The sequence below is a fragment of the Salmo salar genome, chromosome ssa02 (genome assembly GCF_905237065.1).
Source record: "Salmo salar chromosome ssa02, Ssal_v3.1, whole genome shotgun sequence".
NCBI classification, from domain to species: Eukaryota; Metazoa; Chordata; class Actinopteri; order Salmoniformes; family Salmonidae; genus Salmo; species Salmo salar.
Genome location: NC_059443.1, coordinates 17,919,131 through 17,942,544, shown reverse-complemented (window position 1 = coordinate 17,942,544; position 23,414 = coordinate 17,919,131). Strand labels below are relative to the sequence as shown.

The window sequence follows — 23,414 nt, the reverse complement described above, 5'->3', positions numbered from 1 at the left end:
TAAAACGCTGTGGTCAACTCACCTTGTCATGGTGTAGTGGCAGTAGGAGACTATAAAACACTGTGGTCAGCTCACCTTGTCATGGTGTAGTGGCAATAGGAGAGACTATAAAACACTGTGGTCAGCTCACCTTGTCATGGTGTAGTGTCAGTAGGAGAGACTATAAAACACTGTGGTCAGCTCACCTTGTCATGGTGTAGTGGCAGTAGGAGACACTAAAAAACACTGTGGTCAGCTCACCTTGTCGTTGGTGTAGTGGCAGTAGGAGACTATAAAACGCTGTGGTCAACTCACCTTGTCATGGTGTAGTGGCAGTAGGAGACTATAAAACACTGTGGTCAGCTCACCTTGTCATGGTGTAGTGGCAATAGGAGAGACTATAAAACACTGTGGTCAGCTCACCTTGTCATGGTGTAGTGTCAGTAGGAGACTATAAAACACTGTGGTCAGCTCACCTTGTCATGGTATAGTGGCAGTAGGAGAGACTATAAAACACTGTGGTCAGCTCACCTTGTCATGGTGTAGTGGCAGTAGGAGACTATAAAACACTGTGGTCAGCTCACATTGTCATGTTGTAGTGGCAGTAGGAGACTATAAAACACTGTGGTCAGCTCACCTTGTCGTTGGTGTAGTGGCAGTAGGAGACTATAAAACACTGTGGTCAGCTCACCTTGTCATGGTGTAGTGGCAGTAGGAGAGACTATAAAACACTGTGGTCAGCTCACCTTGTCATGGTGTAGTGGCAGTAGGAGACACTATAAAACACTGTGGTCAGCTCACCTTGTCATGGTGTAGTGGCAATAGGAGAGACTATAAAACACTGTGGTCAGCTCACCTTGTCATGGTGTAGTGGCAGTAGGAGAGACTATAAAACACTGTGGTCAACTCACCTTGTCATGGTGTAGTGACAGTAGGAGAGACTATAAAACACTGTGGTCAGCTCACCGTGTCATGTTGTAGTGGCAGTAGGAGAAACTATAAAACACTGTGGTCAGCTCACCTTGTCATGGTGTAGTGTCAGTAGGAGAGACTATAAAACACTGTGGTCAACTCACCTTGTCATGGTGTAGTGACAGTAGGAGACTATAAAACACTGTGGTCAGCTCACCTTGTCATGGTGTAGTGACAGTAGGAGAGACTATAAAACACTGTGGTCAGCTCACCTTGTCATGGTGTAGTGGCAGTAGGAGACACTATAAAACACTGTGGTCAGCTCACCTTGTCATGGTGTAGTGACAGTAGGAGACTATAAAACACTGTGGTCAGCTCACCTTGTCATGGTGTAGTGACAGTAGGAGAGACTATAAAACACTGTGGTCAGCTCACCTTGTCATGGTGTAGTGGCAGTAGGAGACTATAAAACACTGTGGTCAGCTCACCTTGTCATGGTGTAGTGTCAGTAGGAGACCCTATAAAACACTGTGGGCAACTCACCTTGTCATGTTGTAGTGGCAGTAGGAGAGACTATAAAACACTGTGGGCAACTCACCTTGTCGTTGGTGTAGTGGCAGTAGGAGAGACTATAAAACACTGTGGTCAACTCACCTTGTCGTTGGTGTAGTGGCAGTAGGAGAGGATGTAGAGGGACTGTAGACAGGCTCCTATGGTGTTAACCAGGACCAGAGTACCATCCGTCTTCAGTATCCCATAATACAGGTTACTAGAGACAGACAAGACTTTAGCTCAGTGGGCTAACACAGTATGACTTGTGCAGATGACCCAGGTTTGATCAGTGGTCCCTGGCATGTTGCCTAGGCACCACACACACAGCTTACTTGAGGCATGTGGTGAGGAAGGGGAGGAACTGGACGTTATCTGCACTTTTGGAAGCTCTCATCTTCTTCAGGTCCGTCCTGAATAACACACACACACACACACACACACACACACACACACACACACACACACACACACACACACACACACACACACACACACACACACACACACACACACACACACACACACACACACACACTTTTATAAGACCTGCTTGCAAATCTAGCATAAGAAATGAATGCCACTGAACTAAAACATTTTATTATCACCTGTCCTGAGTATTCTATTTACACAAGCCTCAGGCAGTGAACGAATAACTAAGCAAATATTTGATTGTGAGATAAGGGTAGAACTAACCAACACCTAGTTAGCTAGCTATGTTTAATGCAATACAAATAAGCAAATTAGAACTGAATTTGGTATCTGCCCAAGTTTGCGATGTTGGCAATAAAGAACAGGTATCTTGCTAACGTTAGCTACTTAGCCAGATAGTTTCTCTGAACAGCAGAAAGCTGTCAAACTTACAGTCCAGTCGAGAACATCCCGACTGTAAATACGATGCACGCCCATGATAGAAACTGCAAAAACTCCATAGATCGGAAAACAGAATATGTGGTGCACTACCTAGATAGCTAGGTATGTGTCTAAATTGTGAGTAATTTCGCTATGAATACCAAATCAGCTATCGTGCAAATAGTTGACGTCTGCATCAGCAACTCAACGTTGACGTCGTTCTAACTACACTGTATTTCCGTGTTTGTAATCAGGGGCGTATTCATTATGCGAATTCTATTGCAAAACATTTCTTATACGGAAGCAAACATAACGAAACGGGGAAAGACCTAACTTCATGTGTCCAATAGAAACTCTCGTTTTGCTCTGTTTGCTTTAGTTTGGTTCTTTAACGGTAAACGGTTTCCTTAATGAATACGCCACAGTATTCTGAAATAATTCTGCACTCTGATTGGCAGATAAGGATGAGAGGATAGATAGGTTTCCACCAATGATATGATGGTCAATATGACGATGGATGATTTCGCTCGTAATCCAGCAAGGACTTTAGGTACAGATCTTGGATCAGCCTTTTCTCCCAAAACATTGACCTTAACCATTAAGGGAAAGAATAATAAACTGGCCTTAGATCAGTGTCCACGGGCAACGCTATCCTACCCCCTCTCTCCCTGGAGACATGAAGTTGCATCTGTGATCACCAATAATGGGATTTAGATGTTGCCTGAGGGTACCGCTACATCAGTGTCCAGGCACATATTATAAGGTCACTAAATGCACTCATTTATATGAACGCAGCAGAGTATAGTCTTTGTTAAATGTGCAGGAGGGGGAGATCATGATACTCTGATCAAATAGTGTAAAACCACAATCTGTTTTGGGATAGGTAGGCTACTGCTGCAAAAACCTACTACTCCTACTGCTAGCAGGTACCCCACCAAAAAGAGGGTCCATTTGCTACTTTTGTTTGATTACCTGCCATCGGAGTATTTAGAAATATAAGGCTCAAACAATCAATTAATCAAATGTATTTCATAAAGTCCATTTTACAACAGCAGTTGCCTGTCAAATTTTTACTTTTTAAAAAATGTAACCTTTATTTAACTACGCAATTCAGTTAAGAACAAATTTTTATTTACAATGACGGCCTAGGAACACTGGGTTAACTGCCTTGTTCAGGGGCAGAACGACAGATTTTAACCTTGTCAGCTCGGATACTGTATCTGTGCTCCATAATAGCTGTATATAACTCCCATCCTTAGCAAATAATATCCTAATGACATATTCCTCTATGGGACAGACAACAAGACAACAGTCAGAATACTGGGATGTCTAGTAGTGTAGTCTGGGCATCACACAGTGTGAAGTTTTCACCTTGGAGGCATGCTGGGTTGGAATGAATGACATCCTCTGCTGTATCATCGCTGAGATCCAATATAAATACCCAAATATAGCCTGGAATGTTCTAAACAGTGTAACTTTATACCACATACACCCTCTTCACAATATGTACCTTTATGTTATGTAGGATAATAATGAGCAATAGGGTTTTGTACATTGTGAGGGGGAACTCATCTCAGTCACTACAGTGTGAAGTGGAACTGCTCCTAATTCATGTTTTGCCTGTGTAATAAACATTTCCAGGTGAACAAAAAGGAGAGCAGTTGTAGATGAAGTCAATCAAAAATCAATCCTGTTTATTAGAAGTTGCAACAGGGAGACACCACCCAGCATTGAAGCAGAGAATATGTATAACTGGCCTCTTGGAGACAGAAGCTTAATATCTTAATCAGACAGCACCAAATGTTCTGGAAACAGCAGCCGAGAGGCTTGTAGGAAGTCAAAACAAAAAGGCAACGACTTTGTCAGCTGCTACAGAATCACACAGTGTTCAGAATGTCATCAATACAACAGTTAATAATCCGTGTGTCCTCAGTCCTTGTACTTGGACCTCCATTCTTGCGTCAATCACTGTCAACAGATACGGGAATAATCCATAACATTCATTATCAAGTCTAATGACCATCAACTCACACTAGCATTTCGCTACACCTGCAAAAACATCTGCTAAATATGTGTACGTGACCAATAAAATTAGATTTCATCAACCCACACTAGTGACCATCAACTCACACTAATAACCGTCAACCCACACTAGTGACCATCAACCCACACTAGTGACCATCAATCCACACTAGTGACCATCAACTCAAACTAATGAACATCAACCCACACTAGTGACAATCAACCTCCACTAGTGACCATCAACCCCCACTAGTGACCATCAACCCACACTAGTGACCATCAACCCACACTAGTGACCATCAACCCACACTAGTGACCATCAACCCCCACTAGTGACCATCAACCCACACTAGTGACCATCAACTCAAACTAGTGACCATCAACCCACACTAGTGACCATCAACCCCCACTAGTGACCATCAACCCCCACTAGTGACCATCAACCCACACTAGTGACCATCAACCCACACTAGTGACCATCAACTCAAACTAGTGACCATCAACCCACACTAGTGACCATCAACTCAAACTAATGACCATCAACCCCCACTAGTGACCATCAACCCCCACTAGTGACCATCAACCCCCACTAGTGACCATCAACCCCCACTAGTGACCATCAACCCACACTAGTGACCATCAACTCAAACTAGTGACCATCAACCCACACTAGTGACCATCAACTCAAACTAATGACCATCAACCCCCACTAGTGACCATCAACCCACACTAGTGACCATCAACTCAAACTAGTGACCATCAACCCCCACTAGTGACCATCAACTCAAACTAATGACCATCAACCCCCACTAGTGACCATCAACCCACACTAGTGACCATCAACTCAAACTAATGACCATCAACCCGCACCTTGAGTTTCACAAACAGAACAATGGAAATGAAGTGTAATAAAGAAACACCAAACATGCTAAACATTATGTCTAAACTGAATATGAACTTTAGTTACAGTACCATCAGAAAGTATTCACACCCCTTGACTTTTTATACATGTTGTTATGTTACAGCCTGCATTTACATTAGATTTATTAGAGATTTTATGTCCCAGATCTACACACAATACCCCATGTCCAAAATGTATTTTGTTTGTAGAAAAATTTCAAAATTAATACAAAATGAAAAGCTGAAATGTCTTGAGTCAATAAGTATTCAACCCCTTTGTTATGGCAAGCCGAAATAAGTTCAGAAGTAAAAATGTCTTTAGTCAATAAGTATTCAACCCCTTTTTTATGGCAAGCCTAAATAAATTCAGGAGTAAAAATGTGCTTAACAAATCACATAATCAGTTGCATTGACTCATTCTGTGTTCAATAATAGTGGTTAACATATTTTTTTTATGACTAACCCACACATACAATTATCTGTAAGGTCCCTCAATCGAGTAGTGCATGTCATGCACAGATTCAACCACAAAGACCAGGGAGTTTTTTCAATGATCCACAAAGAAGGGCACCGATTGGTAAGAAGACGCTGAATATCCCTTTGAGCACAATGAAGTTATTAATTAGGTTTTGAATGGTGTATCAATACACCCAGTCACTACAAAGATATAGGCATCCTTCCTAACTCAGTTGCTAGAGAGGAAGGAAACTGCTCAGGAATTTCACCATAAGGCCAATGGTGATTTTAAAACAGTTACAACGTTTAATGGCTGTGATTGGAGAAAACTGAGGATGGATCAACAACATTGTAGTTACTCCGCAATACTAACCTAAATGACAGAGGGAAAATAAGGAAGCTTGCACAGAATAAACAATATTCCAAAACATGCATCCTTTTTTCAACAAGGCACTAAAGTAATACTGTAAAACATTTTTGCAAATCAATTCACTTTTTGTCCTGAATACAAAGCATTATGTTTAGGGAAAATCCAACACAACAGATCACTGAGTACCACTCTTCATATTTTCAAGCATGCTGGTGGCTGCATCATGTTATGGGCATGCTTGTCATTGGCAAGGACTAGGGATTTTTTTTAAATAAAAAGAAACATAATTCAGCTAAGCACAGACAAAATCCTAGAGGAAAACCTGGTTCAGTCTTCCTTGCAACAGACACTGGGAGACAAATTCACCTTTCAGCAGGACAATAACTTAAAACACAAGGACAATGTTGCTAAGACAACATAGAATTTTCCTGAGTTGCCTAGTTTCAGTTTTGATATTCATTGGCTTGAAAATCTATGGCAAGATCAACAATCAACTTGACATAGCTTGAATAATTTGTAAATAATAATGGGTAAATATTGCAAAATCCAGGTGTGCAAAGCTCTTAGAGACTTACCCCAAAAGACTCACAGCTGTAATCGCTGACAATTGTGTTTCTAACATGTATTGTCTCAGGGGGTTGAATACTTATGTAATCAAGGTATTATTGTTTTATTTTTCAACATTGTAATAAATGTTAGAATTTTTCTTCCACTTTGACATTACAGAGTATGCTGTGTAGATCGTTGACCAAAAATCACAATTAAATCCACTTTAATCCCACTTTGTAACCCAACAAAATTTGGAAAAAGTCAAGGACTGTTTCTGTATCATAAATGTCCCCATTACAGTCTTCTTTTACAAAGGAAGAGTTTATTTCCAAAATGCTATATCCACCAATTCTTCGTCATTTGTGCCTTTTCATCACAAATGATTGCTTATGGGTACCTTCATCTGTGTGTAAAATATAACTGTTCACAGATTTTTAATTAATAGATTTTAGATGTGTATGAAAATGAGTTTTTTTGCAAAATGCTATATATGCATTGTTTAGCTGGAATGGAATGTTAGCATCCTGTATATTTGAGTGTGCTATGTGGTTGACTCACCTAGCTATCTTAAGATAAATACACTTACTGTAAACCGCTCTGGATAAGAGCATCTGCTAAATGACAAAAATTTAGCTAATCCAAGTTTATCATTTTAAAAGGCTAGTTGATCATTAGAAAACCCTTTTGCAATTGTGTTAGCACAGCTGAAAACTGTTGTCCTAATTAAAGAAGCAATACAACTGGTCTTCTTTTGACTGGTTGAGTATCTGGAGCATCAGCATTTGTGGGTTCGATTACAGGATGAAAATGCCAGAAACAAAGTACTTTCTTCTGAAACTCGTCAGTCTATTATTGTTCTGAGAAATGAAGGCTGTTCCATGTGAGAAATTGCCAAGAAACTGAAGATCTCGTACAACGCTGTGTACTACTCCCTTCGCAGAACAGCGCAAACTGAATCTAACCAGAAAAGAAAGAGGAGTGGGAGGCCCCGGTGCACAACTGAGCAAGAGGACAAGTACATTAGAGTGTCTGGTTTGAGAAACAGACGCCTCACAAGTCTTCAACTGGCAGCTTCATTAAATAGTACACACAAAACACCAGTCTCAACGTTAACAGTGAAGAGGCGACTCTGGGATGCTGGCCTTCTAGGCAGCGGATGTGGAGTTTTCACAGGAGACAGGGCAGAGAGAGAGAGAGAGAGAGTTAGATGAAGAATGCCAAAAACAAAGAAAGAAATTGAGAAACCTAACAAACTAAAAACATAGAGACCCAGAAACCTGAGACTACGCCTTCACTATTGTGATCACTAAATCAATACAGAAATACACTACGGAAAAAGAAGGAACAGCACGTTGGAAAACAGCTCAATGTAATTGAATAATCCATGGCATCTAACCACTTCTGAGAAAACTGGAACACACTAAACAAACAACAACACGAAGAGTTATCTATCTAAAATGGAGATGTATGGATAAACCACTTTGCAATCTTTTGGACTCTATAACTAAGAACAAACATCAAAAACATATACATGCACAAATTCAAATCTTAGAATCAGCTATTAAAGACTACCAGAACCCACTGGATTCTCCAATTACATTGAATTAACTACAGGACAAAATACAAACCCTCCAACCCAAAAAGGCCTGTGGCGTTGTAATCCTAAATGAAATAATAAAATATACAGACAACAAATTCCAATCGGCTATACTTAAACTCTTTAACATCCTCTACAGCTCTGGCATCTTCCCCAATATTTGGATCCAAGGACTGATCACCGCAAACCACAAAAGTGGAGACAAATGACCCCAATTAACTACCGTTGGATATGCGTCAACAGCAACCTTGGGAAAATCCTCTGCATTATCCTTAACAGCAGACTCAAACATTTATTCAGTGAAAACAATGTACTGAGCAAATTGGCTTTTTACGAAATTACCGTACGACAGACCACATATTCACCCTGCACACCTTAATTGACAAAATGTCTCTATTCCTTTGGAACTTTTTTACTTGTTTCTTTTAATTTTGTTTATCTATTTCACTTGCTTTGGCAATGTCATCATGTTTCCCATTCCAATAAAACCCTTTGAATTGAATTGAGAGAGGGAGGGAGGGGAGAGAAGAGACAAGATAGCAAACAAAAGGGCAAGGGAGAGTATGAGGGAGAGAGCGAGAGTAGCACTTTCATACCCAGGTGTCAGTTTGCTCATGGTCTCCTGTCACCCCTCTCTCCTCCCCCTGTGCTCTCTCAAATTATTATTATTCTTTTCAATTCAAGGGGCTTTATTGGCATGGGAAACATATGTTAACACTGCCAAAGCAAGTGAAGTAGATCATATACAACAGTGAAATAAACAATAAAAATGAACAGTTAACATTACACTCATTACAGAGGTTCCAAAAGAATAAAGACATTACACATGTCATATTATGTATATATACAGTGTTGTAACGATGTGCAAATGGTTGAAGTACAAAAGGGAAAATAAATAAACATAAATATGGGTTGTATTTACAATGGTGTTTGTTCTTCACTGGTTGACCTTTTCTTGTGGCAACAGGTCACAGATCTTGCTGCTGTGATTGCACACTGTGCTATTTCACCCAGTAGATATGGGAGTTTATCAAAATCTGATTTGTTTCAAATTCTTTGTGGATCTGTGTAATCTGAGGGAAATATGTGTCTCTAATATGGTCATACATTGGGCAGGAGGTTAGGAAGTGTAGCTCAGTTTCCACCTCATTTTGTGGGCAGTGTGCACATAGCCCGTCTTCTCTTGAGAGCCAGGTCTGCCTACGGCGGCCTTTCTCAATAGCAAGGCTATGCTCACTGAGTCTGTACATAGTCAAAGTGTCACGTGTGTGCCCTCTCCGGCCTCTAGGTCACCAGGCTGCTCGTTATGGCGCACACCTGTCACCATCGTTAGGTGCACCAACACCTCATCAGACTCACCTGGACTCCATCACTTCCCTGATTACCTTCCCTATATATATATATATATATATATAAAATAATGTCACTATATACTTTGTGTGTTTCTTGTTTGGTATTTCGTTTTTTTATTTATTAAAACACTCACTCCCTGATCTTGCTTACCGACTCGTTACACAAGGCTTTCCTTAAGTCTGGGTCAGTCACAGTGGTCAGGTATTCTGCCACTGTGTACTCTCTTTAGGGCCAAATAGTATCTCTCATCCCTCTTCACACCAACATTTGGTCATAGGGCTGTGATGTTATGGCCAGAGAAAACCAGCCCAGGATGAAAGATAGAAACGGCAAAAGCGAGGGAAGGAGAGAAGAGCACGGGAAAGACATGAGGGGAGTTGGCGAAAGGGTGATATTTCTTCAGAGAGCAGATGGATGGGCTTGGAGAGTCACCTTGTCAACCATCAAAATAAATGTCAGAATGTTGCAGTGAAAGTTTTAAACTCCAGCTGTGAATTGTGTAAAAAGTAACAACTTTGAAAGTGTGACCATCAATTTCTTTACCTTTGGCTATAAAATGTGAGGATTGAAAGCACTCAAGTCAGATTTATTATATCACTGTTTTTAATTACATTAAAGTTTTCACATTTTAAACAAATGCTGTTATTTCCATATTTTTCTATGTACACATTTTTCATACAACATTTGCAAAAAACAAGTTACAATACAGTGTGTATGTAGGGATTTCCTCTGCATTTTGTGTAACACTTGTAAACCACAGGAGGCTGCTGAGGGGAGGACGGCTCATAATAATGTCCGGAACGGAGCGAATGGAATCAAACACCTGGAAACCATGTGTTTATGTATGCGATACCATTCCACCGATTCCACTCCAGTCATTACCACGAATCAGTTCTCCCCAATTAGGGTGCCACCAACCTACAGTGCTGTACACACACCATAATATCCAGTGTACCGGGTATGTTGTTTGTGTGACGTTGTTTACAGTATATCAGAGTATGCGATGAATGCCCATCAGTAAAGGAAGGAAGCACAGCTCCCAGCAATCACAACACCCTCTCAGAATCCTGTCATTACCGCTTTGCTCTCCTCCTTCCCCTCAACTCCCATTCCCTCCATCTCGTTCCTATACACTCATCTGTTCAACACTAAACCATAAAGACATACAAAAGCAAACCAGCAATGACTAAAACAATCCCAATTTGTTCACTAGAAGCTGTTGTACCATCTCGATGACAGAGGATCTGGTTATGTAGATATCTGTGTATATCTACAACATAGAATGTGTGTTTTGTTCTACTGTGTGCTAATCTGTGCTTTAGAGTATGCATCTGTCACATCATTGGGTTTTGTACAGTGAATTATAATAGAATACTGCATTGTTGAGGAAGAGCTTGCAAATAAGCATTTTACTGTACTGTTCACACCTGTTGTATCCTGTGCACGTGACAAATACACTTTAGTTTGATTTTAGTGACATGTCAAGAAGAAACATCCCCATTGACCTGAGTAGCTACTGCACTAAACAAGACATAACCGTGCTTAGAGGAAGGTCAGTTAATACATCTATATACATCAATAGTCTCTACATGTAGAGGAGGAAACATGAGGCCGTTTCAGAGGACTAGTGTAGGCTTTGGCTCAAACTATTTCAGATTGAAGAAAGAATATGTACCCACATTATACACTGAGTGTACAAAACATTAGGAGCACCTGCTCTTTCCATGTCAGACTGACCAGGTGAAAGCTATGATGTCACTTGCTAAATCCACTTCAATCAGTGTAGATGAAAGGGAGGAGACAGCTTAACGAAGGATTTTTAAGCCTTGAGACATGGCTTGTTTATGTGTGCCATTCAGAGGGTGAATGGGCTAGACAAAAGATTGAAGTGCCTTTGAACGGGGTATGGTAGTAGGTGCCAGGCACACCGGTTTGAGTGTGTCAAGAACTGCACACTGCTGGGTTTTTCACTCTCAACAGTTCCCCGTGTGTATATCAAGAATCTTTCACCACTCAAAGTACATCCAGCCAACTTGACACAACTGTGGGAAGCATTGGAGTCAACATGGACCAGCATCCCTGTGGAACGCTTTGGACACATTGTAGAGTCCATGCCTGATGAATTGAGGCTTTTCTGAGGGCAAAAGGGGGGTGCAACTCAATATTAGGAAGGTGTTGATCATGTTTGTTTTTTTTACACTCAGTGTATATCAGTGTTCAATTCAGGGTAATCATGAAAACAGTTATCCCTTTGTCAGTTTTCTAATAATGATTATTACATCATGTTTCCAGTTAGATCTGTTCCAGAGTCAGTGGGGTTTCCAAGTGTCCATACAGATCAAATGGAGTGAAAAGAAGGAAAGGGGGAATAGCATCCATCCTCTTTCATTTACAAAAACACGTAGAAAAACATCCTTCACAAAATACTCTTGAAGATCGTCTCTGGAACGATCCACGTTCCAGTCACACACACGAGCTCAGTCCAGTTGCAAATATAAAAATATCTATAAAAATCTTCTCTGTGCCAATGTCCAGCATTGGGTTGACAGTGTCTCTGTTGTAGCTAGGTCTGTAACTCAGTGTCGATATAGTAAGAGGGATAGTAGGACGGGGGACAGGGTGAAGAAGACCGACAGGGAGACCAGCTGAACACCTGAACTACCCACACTCTTCTGGACCTTAGGCTCCAACACAGTAGGGTCATCTGGAGAGAGAGAGAGAACGTGTTATTATCAGAAACAAGTGGAACAATTCTACTGTACTTCTAGTATCCAGAGTCAATGCTGTACACCTGACTGTCTCTCTGGAAGGACAGATGGGAGACGTACCGGCTGGAAGCCTGTTGGAGGGGTTGTGCACTCCTCCTCCTCCCCCCATCTTTCCCTTTCCTCCATCCATCGCTTTCTCCATCGCTCCATCCTTGCCTTTGTCAGCCTTGGCCTTCCCAGAGCCTGTAGAAGACAAGAAGTCATTGGTAAGAACTTGATTGTATGAACACCCAACGGGAACACCACTGAATATGGGGAACACTAAGCCTAGCCATTAATGCAAACGGAAGCTAATACTACCATAGGAAAACCCTCTAAAGGCTAAAGCTAACAAAGGCTAATGCTAGCATGTAGATGGAGGCGGGAATGGAGCTCACCATGAGGTCCAACCACATCCACCTTCAGCCTCAGACACTCCTGGCCGTGGTGATGCAGCGGCTTGGCTGAAGAGGGAGAAGAGAGGGAAGTTTAGTACAAATACCCAAGCATTGTGTTAGAGTAGTCTATTCTACAGTTAAGTGGTAGTATTCATTCAGAGGTACTGCACATAGATAGTAGTGGTATTAGTAAATGTGTAGTAGTACTACTATAGTATTGTTAAACGTACAGATATAGTAGTAGCTCTCTCCCTGTCTGAACTCCTTGCCCAGGGTGAAGGGGGTGAAGCGCTGGAACTTCTCGGAGAACCTCTCGGGGGCGTGGGCAGCGAAGGGCCGGGAACATTCCCAACGCAGCTGGTCGAAGGAGTGGGGTTTACACACCTCATAGTCCTCCTCCTCCACCATGTACAGTACGTACCGCTCGGCCTCCTGGGACGGCAGCTCCCCGCGCGTGTAGTGAGGACAGATGATGTCCAGGTAGTCGTTGATTTTCACCTCCACTGTGTACTCATCCCATAGGAAACTAGGGAGAGAGAGAAGAGAAGGAGAGTGGTTAGTGACATGGCTGGCTATTATCTTTAGATGACCTTACATCTAGTAGTCATCTCTGACTGACCGAAGGAACAAACGTAACAACATGAAATATCATGTCCCATTCCCAGCCAGATGACAGAGTTGAGCCCATGTTTGTGTGGGCTGTTCCACTCACATGAACAAACACGCATGGAAGAACCGACTTACTCAAACACACACTCTCATAATAAACACACTCACGGACAATCAACAACAAAAAAAAGCTGTTAATAAGACTCAGCCCAAACAGACAGTGTGTGTGTGTGTGTATTTGCACCTGCGGCACGTGTGTGTGATTGCGTGAGTCTTGGTGTAGACCTGTCACCCAGACAATGAGAATTAGTGAGTAGCCAATCAGGAGTCACTGGCTGAACTTGTTTGATGTATTTATTTAGACAAGAACACACCACTACACGCCTACACTCTTTCTGCATATCCCTCTAACTCTCTCCCTCTCATCTGTTTTCTGGAGCGTTCCACTCATGTTGTTTTAAGAGTAGAGTTTCACTGGCCAGCTGTGTCCATGGAGACAAGATTCTGAGTGGCAGTTTCTCCTTCTGTCTCTCTGTCTGTCATCTATATGAGCTGTCGGCACAAGTCATTTAATCTCTCTCTCCCTTCCTACACAAGTCATTTAATCTCTCTCTCCCTTCCTACACAAGTCATTTAATCTCTCTCTCCCTTCCTACACAAGTCATTTAATCTCTCTCTCCCTTCCTACACAAGTCATTTGAATGGGTTAGTTCTCTCTCTGTCCCCCTCCCTCCCTTTCTTTCCCTCTGCACCTGTTGGAGTGTCAGTGGGTGTGACTGTTTTTACTCCTCTAGTGACTCTTCACCCCTGATTCTGTCTCTTCCTACTTCTTTCTCCTCCCTCCATGAAAAATAAATATTGAGGGAGGTGGAGACAGTCTCTCTCTTTCTGTTCCTTTTCATTTTAACCCTCCCTTGACTTTATGACTCTTTCCCTCCATCTCGGTTCTAGATTCTAACTGTTGTTGTTGTTTGTCCCTCCTTCCCTCCAGTCAACCCCTCCAATCTACTGAGGTATACACGTGAAAGGACACAAATGTCACACACACACACACACACACACACACACACACACACACCTCATGAAATAAACCCTAGAACAGTGGGTAGTGCAGTGGAACTTTATTTCTGGGAGGAAGGAAGGTTAAAGTGATGAAAGAAACAAAGTGCTTTCATCACTCCAGGCCTATTAGGATTCAGCTCACACAGGGACTATGAGTTGTGTTGGTGAGTGGAGTCAGTGGTGCTGGCAGGGTACACACACACACTTTTCTGGAAGAGAGGTTGAGTTTGTGGGTAAGAGCTTGTTAACCCTGAGGATGTAATCAGTATAATATGCACGTCAGAGTCTCATTGGTTTCAGGCCCTGAGCTGAACAGACATCCACACAGGCCGCAGCACAAACACCCTGCCACATACTCCGGGTGTGTGGCTCTGTTCTGTGCCACGAGAGAGAGAGAGAGCGCGTCTGTATCACAGGCAGCTGGTGGCACTTTAATTAGGGAGGAAGGGCTCATAGTAATGTATACACTAGCTTTGTGTGTGAGAGAGACAGTGTGAAGAACCCAGTTCATACATGTTTATGTTGTGTTGGTGTGTGCCCAAGCATCAAAGCCTAGAACAGGAGGTATCTGGAATCCTGCCTCCCACCTTTCATCCCTCCTTTCTCTACTGTTGTTGTTGTCCTTCTTAAGTGACAGACACACTGGCTCCATGTGGGTCTCTAACCCCCCCTGCCACTGTGTGTGTGTGTGTGTGTGTGTGTGTGTGTGTGTGTGTGTGTGTGTGTGAGAGAGAGAGAGACATAGGCAGGTTACTCTGTCTGTCACAACATGTATTGTTAGCAGAGCCCGTCCCTAGGCTCATTAGCCAGGGCTAACAGCTAGATTAGCCTCTTTCTCACACCACTTCAAAACAGGATGATAGCTTTGGCTTAGCCTTCGCATGCACACACGCCGGTCTGCAGTTCAAGAGCTTAATTGACAAACAAATCTGTGTTCTTTTCTTATTTCTTTGACTCAGACTGGTAATGACAGGGTTGAGACGAACGGCACGAGAGAACTGCACCGCTACAGTAGAGTGAAGAGACTTTCCTAACTGAATGGAATCCACCTGATTTCCACAGTAACCACAGCTTCTCCTTAAAAACATGTACCTGTCCAAAGCTGTCAAAACACACATTCTGTTGCTAATCTCAGTCACTACAAACAATCACACTTTCAGATCTCCCTTTGTCGCTCTTCTGGAGCCTACTTAATTAAAAGCTATCTGGGGTCTGGGGCCAAGCTGTTGCCCACAAAGGGAGGAGGGGTTCTGAATAGGGTGTAATTACCCCTCCCCCCAAAGACATAAACCCGGGAGCTGACTAGACTCCAGTCTGCCCCCCACCCTTCACCCCCTCTAGCCCCAAGGCTGTGCTCAGTGTCCTCTGCTCACTAGTAGAGGCTGATGTAGATGTGATAAGGTGAGGTGTGTTGTAGCTACTATGGCTCACAGCATTTTGCACGTGGTCCATGTTGCCCATAATACAATAATCATGATGAAGCTAGATTTACAGTAACGTTGACGGTCGTACTTATCAATGGGAGGGGTTGTGTGAGTGTGTGAGCAATCTCAGCCTAGGGATCTGGGAGAAGTCCAGCTGATTGAAGCCAGTTGACACAGGGCCAGACTCACAACTGGAACACAAGCACCCCTTCCTCCCTCCCTCCGAACAGTATCGTCTTTCTCTCGTCTTTCCCTCTCCTTCGTCCTTCTACTCTGACTGACAGTTCACAGGAGAGTGAGAGTTGCGTTAATGTGATAGCTACGCGTGTGTGAGAGGCAGGGGAGTGAGGGAGAGAGAGAGAGAGAGAGGTTCTCTGAACACCAGAATTCAGGCCGCCTCACACCCCAGGCACTTGAGCACATGTGTTTATCAGGGCAGACCAGAGCCTGTGTGTCTGTCTGTCTCACTGAGGTGTGTGTGTGTGTGTGTCTGTCTGTCTCACTGAGGTGTGTCTATGTCTCACTGAGGTGTGTCTGTGTGTGTGTCTTTGTCTCACTGAGGTGTGTGTGTGTGTGTGTGTGCGTGCGCGTGTGCGTGTGCGTGTGTGTGTGTGTCTCTATGTCTCACTGAGGTGTGTGTAAACAGCCAGGGTGGAAGGTAGTCTCCCTTCACCTCTCCTCTGAACTGAACAGTTCTCAGAGCTGCTACTGTAGCTACTGCGTCACAGATGTGTGTGTGTGTTTGCTTTGAGTGTGTGTGTGGTAGGTGGTTATGACAATAGAGTGATTGGGTGAGTTGTTTAACACCTCATTAAGTTCTCAACAGCTTTGAAGTCCTTTCCTCATCTCTTGCTGTTATTACATCTCTCCCCTTTAGATTCACCTCCCACCCCTCTCTTCTCTTCCCTTCTTTCCCTACTTATATGCCCATCTCTCTTCTCTTCTCTTCTTTCCCTACTTATAGGCCCATCTCTCTTCTCTTCTTTCCCTACTTATAGGCCCATCTCTCTTCTCTCCCTACCCCCCTCCTGTGTTTCCCATATAAAAACCCACAACAAAAATGTTCTCCTTTCTCCCTGTCTCCTCCTCCTCTCATTCTTTGGGGAATGTTACAAACTGTCAGGCAGGTCACAGGGGTTAGGATTCAGAATCCTCATACACACTCCCACTGACTAAGCAAGGGAGAGTCTAGTCACACACACACAGCGGGTCTGAAGGAGAGTCAGCACTGTTAACAAAACCCATAATATACTCCACAGGTAGTCAGCAACACACACACACACACACACACACACACACACACACACACACACACACACACACACACACACACACACACACACACACACACACACACACACACACACACACACACACACACACACACACACAATGTAATGACAGGGCTTGAGGTTTGAGAGAGTCTGTGGAATAGAATGCTCTCACACCATACAACTATAAAATCTGCACACACAGGCGTATAAATCACCCTATTAATGAACTGTGGTATCCCACATTCACACCTCAACTCAAGAGGATATAGGCCTGTCAGTTGTAATCTGGGTTTTAGTTGTTGTATGTACTAATACAGTATTATACACTAACTACCCTAGTAGAACCTCTCTAGAACACTCTGATCTCCCACATTCTCTCCTGAGAGGAGAGTTCCAAAGAGGTCATTCTTCTGTCTGTCACGCTCCAAAAGATCAGAATAACAGAAGTCTAATCATTCTGTCCCAACCACCATTATCGCATCCAGACTCCACTTACCACCACCTCTATTCATGGTATGTGTGATTCTTTACAAGGAATTGCAGGGTTTGAGAGCCTTTAAAAATGTCAACACAACCTTTTCTCCCCTCCCTCCAGCCAGCCATCTATTCATCCATGTCCCATCTCTCCGTCTCGCCTTTATGCACTCTAGATTAACCCATCCCCCTCTCCCTCCGTTCATCCCACCTCTATTCTTCCCTTGCTCTTAAGGTAACATAATATCAGAGCTCTTCATGACAGCCTAATTTCTCAACACAAATCCCTTCCTCTCTTTTATCCATCCCCCGCTTTCTGTTCCCAACTCTCTCTTTCAGATGAGTAGAAAAAGGCTACATGTTGGCAGGTTACTAGATATGCAGCTTGGTTTGGGTCAATGAGGAGAACTAGACTCACAGGTCTCTCAACCAGGGCAATAGCATCACAACTAACCCTGGTTCAATCTGGATTATACAGAATAACACTGTTTGGGTCAATGAGGAGAACTAGACTCACAGGTCTCTCAACCAGGGCGATAACATTCCAACTAACCATGGTTCAATCTGGATTATACAGAATAACACGGTTGGGGTCAAAACTATTTTAATTCATTCAAAGTGAATGAATTGCAAAAATTCTTGTTGGAAAAATCCCGGCTGCTTCAAACAGAGAAGTCAGTCAGGCCTGAGCTGAGACTGGAAGTGGCCCTTAGGGGGCAACAGAGAGCCATCTCTGAAACTACATGAGCTGATACTGGAAACACACAAACATGACCCTACACACACAATGTGATAACGTGAGGATAAAGCAGTCCTCAGTATTGTAGAATTGAGACAAACAATAACAGTGGGGAGACACAGCAAGCTGCTGTGATCTGTGTGGAAAATTACTCAGGAAGACAGAGCAGGGTCTGTGAGAAAGAGAGGAACTGACGGAGAGAGAGGAAGTCTGGACCATAGATAAGGAGGCGAGAGGAAGAGCTGAGATGGAAGGGGGCCCAGCTAATGAAGTATTTAAAAAAACATGGCAAAACGTTGTTTTGTGTTACATCCATGATAATGTGTGTGTGTGTGAGTGTTAGGTAAGACAGCTGTTATGTCAGCAGGAAACAAGCTATATACCTAGATGTGATTGAATGGACAGAACTAGACACTGTGTAGCTGACTGACTGGAGCAATCCCATTGGCTCCTTTAACTGATTGTTCTATGTAGGATATGTCCCTCTACATATTTAAGGAGCTTCAGATTTACTAACACACACACGTTACGCCAGAGAGATAAAAGAGATATAATCTATTCTAAATAAAAAAAGCAGCAGAATGACGATTTTACTGTCTATAGGTCAGCTAGTCAGATTACAGCTCAGATCGTCTGTAATCTGTGTGTGCGCGTGCATTTCCCCCTCATTTTGCTGTAGGATTAGAGACCCAGAGCGACAGATGAGGTGGGAGGTGAGAAACTTGCTTTGGCAATGTTAACATGTGTTTCCCATGCCAATAAAGCCCCTTGAATTGAAAGGTGGGTTCCAGAATATATGAAAGAAAGACAGACAGAGAGAAATATAGAATAGAGAGAGAGGAATATAGAATAGAGAGGAATATAGAATAGAGAGAGAGGAATATAGAATAGAGAGAGAGGAATATAGAATAGAGAGAGAGGAATATAGAATAGAGAGAGAGGAATTTAGCCAGAGGAAAGAAGAGCTTTACAACAGAGAAGAAAATCACACATTTAACTTTACAACCACACCACCCTCTTCCCCCACCAGCCACCACAACCCTAAACCTCTTCCTCTAGGACATGTCTGTTCAGACAAGCCCAACACCTCAACAACACCTCAACACAACACGAGAGAAAGACAAAAGAAGACAGAGAATTGGAAATATCTAGCTATATAGGAGAGGAGAACATGAATATGTGAAAGAGATAAACTCATGGAAACAGAGATAGTGAGAAGTGGTCAGGCAATAACAAGCTGGAGAAGACGCAGCTGGTGTGGAGAAGAGGGAGTGGCGATGGAGAGAGGAACGGACAGGTACAGAGAGGGAGGGAGAGAAGGGGGGGTCGAACACAGCTGACAGAGTTGAGTATAGTAACAGGGGAAGTATGGAATGCTGGCTACTACTAATATTAACACCCACGAGAGAGAGACACTGATTTACCAGTGCTCTGTAATATCGCCTACATATAGGGCCCCTCCCTTTCTCTGACATTGGAGTTCAGGCAACACTACACACTCACCCTCAGTCAAAAACAAAAAAACACTTCCAGTAACAAGGCATTGCGCCAGAACTAATGATTAAGCTGTTGGATCAGGTCGAAACAAGCCCAGTCTCTCACACACACACACACACACACACACACACACACACACACACACACACACACACACACACACACACACACACACACACACACACACACACACACACACACACACACAACAAGGTTGGAACAGACTGCGAAAAACCAGTTTCTACACCAGTCAGGTCAGAGACTGACAACTGTGTGCTACCATCTGAAGTCAGTCAGTAAACATCAGTTTACACCTGATCGCCTTAGATCAATCAGCCAGGAACCAATTAGACTCAGTGATCCCATGGGAGTGAATCAGGTGGTTGAGACAGTGTAAAGTGGGACGACAGTTGAGGGACCAGATTGGGCTTTCAGAAAACTGCCCAGAGAGAAAGAGAAAGTTGAAAAAGAAAGATGGAAACTGAGAACAGGGATTAAAGAGAAGGACGAAGGATTATACAGTGAAAATGTGGTAACAATAGCAGGTGGGTACGGGCCAGACTAGGATTAAGTCCTCATTTTTAACAGTGATTAATCTCCTTCTGAAAACCACATTCACTGAGTTCCAATTGGAGGTTTTCAGAGACTTTAGATAAAGACGTCTGGGGGGAAAAAAAAACAGTGTGTGTGTGAGAGACATGCAGTACAGAATGTGAGTAGAGCTTGTGTCATGAGTAATAGTTATCAGTCTTCAGTGGACACTGAGCATCACTGCTCCCACATCAAACTGGTGCGGCCAGTTTCCATGTAGTTTGTTTTTGTTAATATGTGACAATGTGTCAATGTGTATGCGAGTGTGTGTCTGAACGTGCTTGTTTGTGTCTACAGTGCATGTGATGTGTGAACATATTTCTCTGTCTGGTTGTGTGTTAGTCTATCTTTAGTCTGCTATGAAAAGGATTAGTGTACATTATGATTGTTGTTGTTGTTGATGATGTTATGCAACGCAAGTTACAGTGGGAATGTAGTCCAGAGCCGGATTAAAGAACACAGTCTTGCACAGCTAAACTAGTGGGGACAAGGTTAACCCCGAACCCTAACCCGTACCCTTATCCTAACCTTAACCTAGCTCCTAACCCTAAAACGAACCCTAGAAATAACATTTGATCTTGTGGGGATCAACAAAATGTCCCCAGTTGGTCAAATGTTTGTTTGTTTGTTTGTTTGTTTACTATTTGGTGGGGACTTCTGGTCCTCAAAAGTATAGTTAAACATACACTGACTCAGACCACTGCCCCTCAAGTGTTCTTTCTGTATTTCTCTGCATTTATAGTAATTCTCACTTGACCCAGAACTCTGATTTCTCCTCTATAACCTCTTTTCTCATTATGGACTAAGAGTTTGGTTCAGATGTCCTTCTCTTCAGTTCTTTTCTTCCTCCCTCTTCATGTCACCTGATCAACAGAAGTCGTGTTCCTTGTGCTCGAGCCACCGTCTCTGTGATGTCATACCGACAAACCCAGGTAAAGTCAGACCTGCGTACGGAACAGGTAAAGTACACGGCTGACTCACACCGACAAAACCCATTTCGTCACAACTCATGACAAGGTATGACTAGTCAACAACATTTTCCCGTGCTCACATCATTAAACCAATTACAAAACCAATGTCTTTCCCATTTCATAGGAAATCTAATTTAGTGCTCTGTCATCATCATTGGCCTAAGGAGAATTAGGCTACAGAGACAAAGTGCAAATCGAATTATGGTAACACAAATAGGCCGTAATAGCATCTGAACTATAAGAAGGTACAATAACGTCGACCCAGAGTCAGCTGAAACTGTGACCCCCTCAGTCTTGGTCCATTTTCTCTATAAAATAATCCATCCTTCTTTCTCACCATCTTCAGCTCTGTGCTTAAAAGCTCAATAAATCACACGGCCTCGCATACGCCTGTCAAGTTCCATTGATCCCACTGAGTGGCATGGTAGCATTACAATTTCTGACCCCAAAACAATCAGCATTGGATCTGTCTCTCACTCACCCCCCTCTTCGAGAGCTGAAGTGTCAGACTGTCAGCAGTACCAATAGAGTGAAACACAGACATACAGTCTGTATTCAGACACTCAGGTCGAGTTGGTTCAGGCTTTATTTTTATGCTATGCTGTGTGAGAGAGTCTGTCTATGTATCGAGATCATATATATGGTTGATTATGTCTGTCCAGCTGTCTCAGAATTCGTTCCCAATCTTCCCCTTGTTCTCTGTTTCTGCCCTGCTGAGCGATTGGCCTACCATAACCTAATTACAATTATGTTACCTGGTTAAAGGGGCAAGCAGACAGCTAATACAACAAGGCACACAGCCTACAGCTAATATACTACAAGTGGAAGAAATAAAAGCAATACCAAAATCCAGATGTCAACTTCTATTCCACATTAGTTCAACATCATTTCATTGAATTGACGCGCAATCAACGTTGATTCAACCAGGCGGTGTGTCCAGTGGGGTGGGATGTCTGAAAAGGAACCGAGGAAATTCAGCGCGTAGGCGATCCATTGAGTGGATGAGACGCAAACAGTATTTATCCCATGACAGAAAGTGTACTTGAGTAGGCCTACTATAGTGTCAGATAAACATTATCAAAGTGAGTTGAGCGCTAGGTGCGCGTAAACAGAAATCACACACACTTTTAATGTGTGCTACACCAAAATACGCACACAGAGAGAGAAAGAGATTAAGAACACCTACTTTGGGTTTGTGCTATTCCAGAAGACGCTGTGTCTCTCTGCAGAGGCGAACCAGGTTCCGAAGCTCACAGCCAAACACACCAGCCACACCAAATCCATAGCTGCTGATTTAGGACCAGAACAAAACGAAACACCAACAAATACTGTCAGTTATTGCAGAATAAGTCTGTGCAGGATGTGCACACTGCCAAAAGAAACGTATGATAGGGGTGCTGGTCTATAGCTGCTGCTTTTCTGTATGGTTGAGACCTCCTGTGGAGTTTAACGGCTGTTTGTATGGTTAAGACCGAGGCGCGTTGAATGTTTTGTCTAACAGAGCCACGCCTCTCCCGGTTGTATAGCCAATAGCAGCGGGAAAAACGCCCCACTGCTCTGACTATTCAACTAGAGACGCCATGAACACTTTATCCAATATAGGCATATAGCTATTTTTGTGACATTGAAATGAATTCATGACGCAGTCAAAATAGTTTTTGTGTTTCTTTTGTTTTGACCAAAAGTGTTTTCTTAGAATTTTTGTCATTAATGCAACACTTGCTGATTTCCCCCCTCCTGATGAATTATAGGCTCACATATTCAACAACATGAAAATGTGAAATAACAATACTATGGTATACTTTAGAAAATAAATGAATCTAAGGTAATGCAAGGTATACATCTACCTAAATGTTCTATGTCTGTCAGTCAGATGTTATCCTATAGAATCATTAAGATGTTATCTGTGTAGCTAATCTTCTGGGTCCCCTGTAGCCATATAGTCTGCAGGCACACAGTGACTGTAAATTAGCAACACAAAGCTGCTCAAAATAATGCATTATAATACTGTATAGCCCACCTTTTTTATCCCACATTTAGTATTCACTTCTTTTGTGCCACTAAAAAACAAGACTGGCAAAAACAAAAA

The 23,414-nt window shown here is 42.8% G+C and overlaps 2 protein-coding genes across 2 annotated transcripts in view; both read right to left on the bottom strand.

The window, feature by feature from the left end:
- Nucleotides 1-2,664, bottom strand: part of LOC106574309 (sugar transporter SWEET1) — a 10,531-nt gene extending 7,867 nt beyond the window's left edge. The window contains 3 exon segments of the mRNA XM_045698821.1: nt 1,546-1,660; nt 1,776-1,853; nt 2,305-2,664. Coding sequence (XP_045554777.1) covers nt 1,546-1,660; nt 1,776-1,853; nt 2,305-2,372 — 261 coding nt within the window. The 5' untranslated portion in view covers nt 2,373-2,664.
- A 7,460-nt stretch (nt 2,665-10,124) lies between these two features.
- Nucleotides 10,125-22,800, bottom strand: LOC123728151 (ephrin-A1). The gene is made up of 5 exons (XM_045698818.1): nt 22,512-22,800; nt 12,915-13,210; nt 12,685-12,750; nt 12,368-12,490; nt 10,125-12,243 (listed from the first exon to the last, which is right to left on the bottom strand). Exons 1-5 carry the CDS (start codon nt 22,607-22,609, stop codon nt 12,116-12,118), a joined length of 711 nt encoding a protein of 236 aa, XP_045554774.1. The 5' UTR covers nt 22,610-22,800; the 3' UTR covers nt 10,125-12,115.
- Nucleotides 22,801-23,414: the final 614 nt, after the last annotated feature.

Excerpts from the sequence above, each read along its gene's own strand:
- LOC123728151 (XM_045698818.1), bottom strand. The coding sequence starts at position 22,609 with ATGGATTTGGTGTGGCTGGTGTGTTTGGCTGTGAGCTTCGGAACCTGG. Across the intron at positions 13,211-22,511 it reads TGGAATAGCACAAACCCAAA|TTTCCTATGGGATGAGTACA; the intron begins GTAGGTGTTCTT and ends CTCTCTCCCTAG. Across the intron at positions 12,751-12,914 it reads AGAGAGCTACTACTATATCT|CCAAGCCGCTGCATCACCAC; the intron begins GTACGTTTAACA and ends CTCCCTCTTCAG.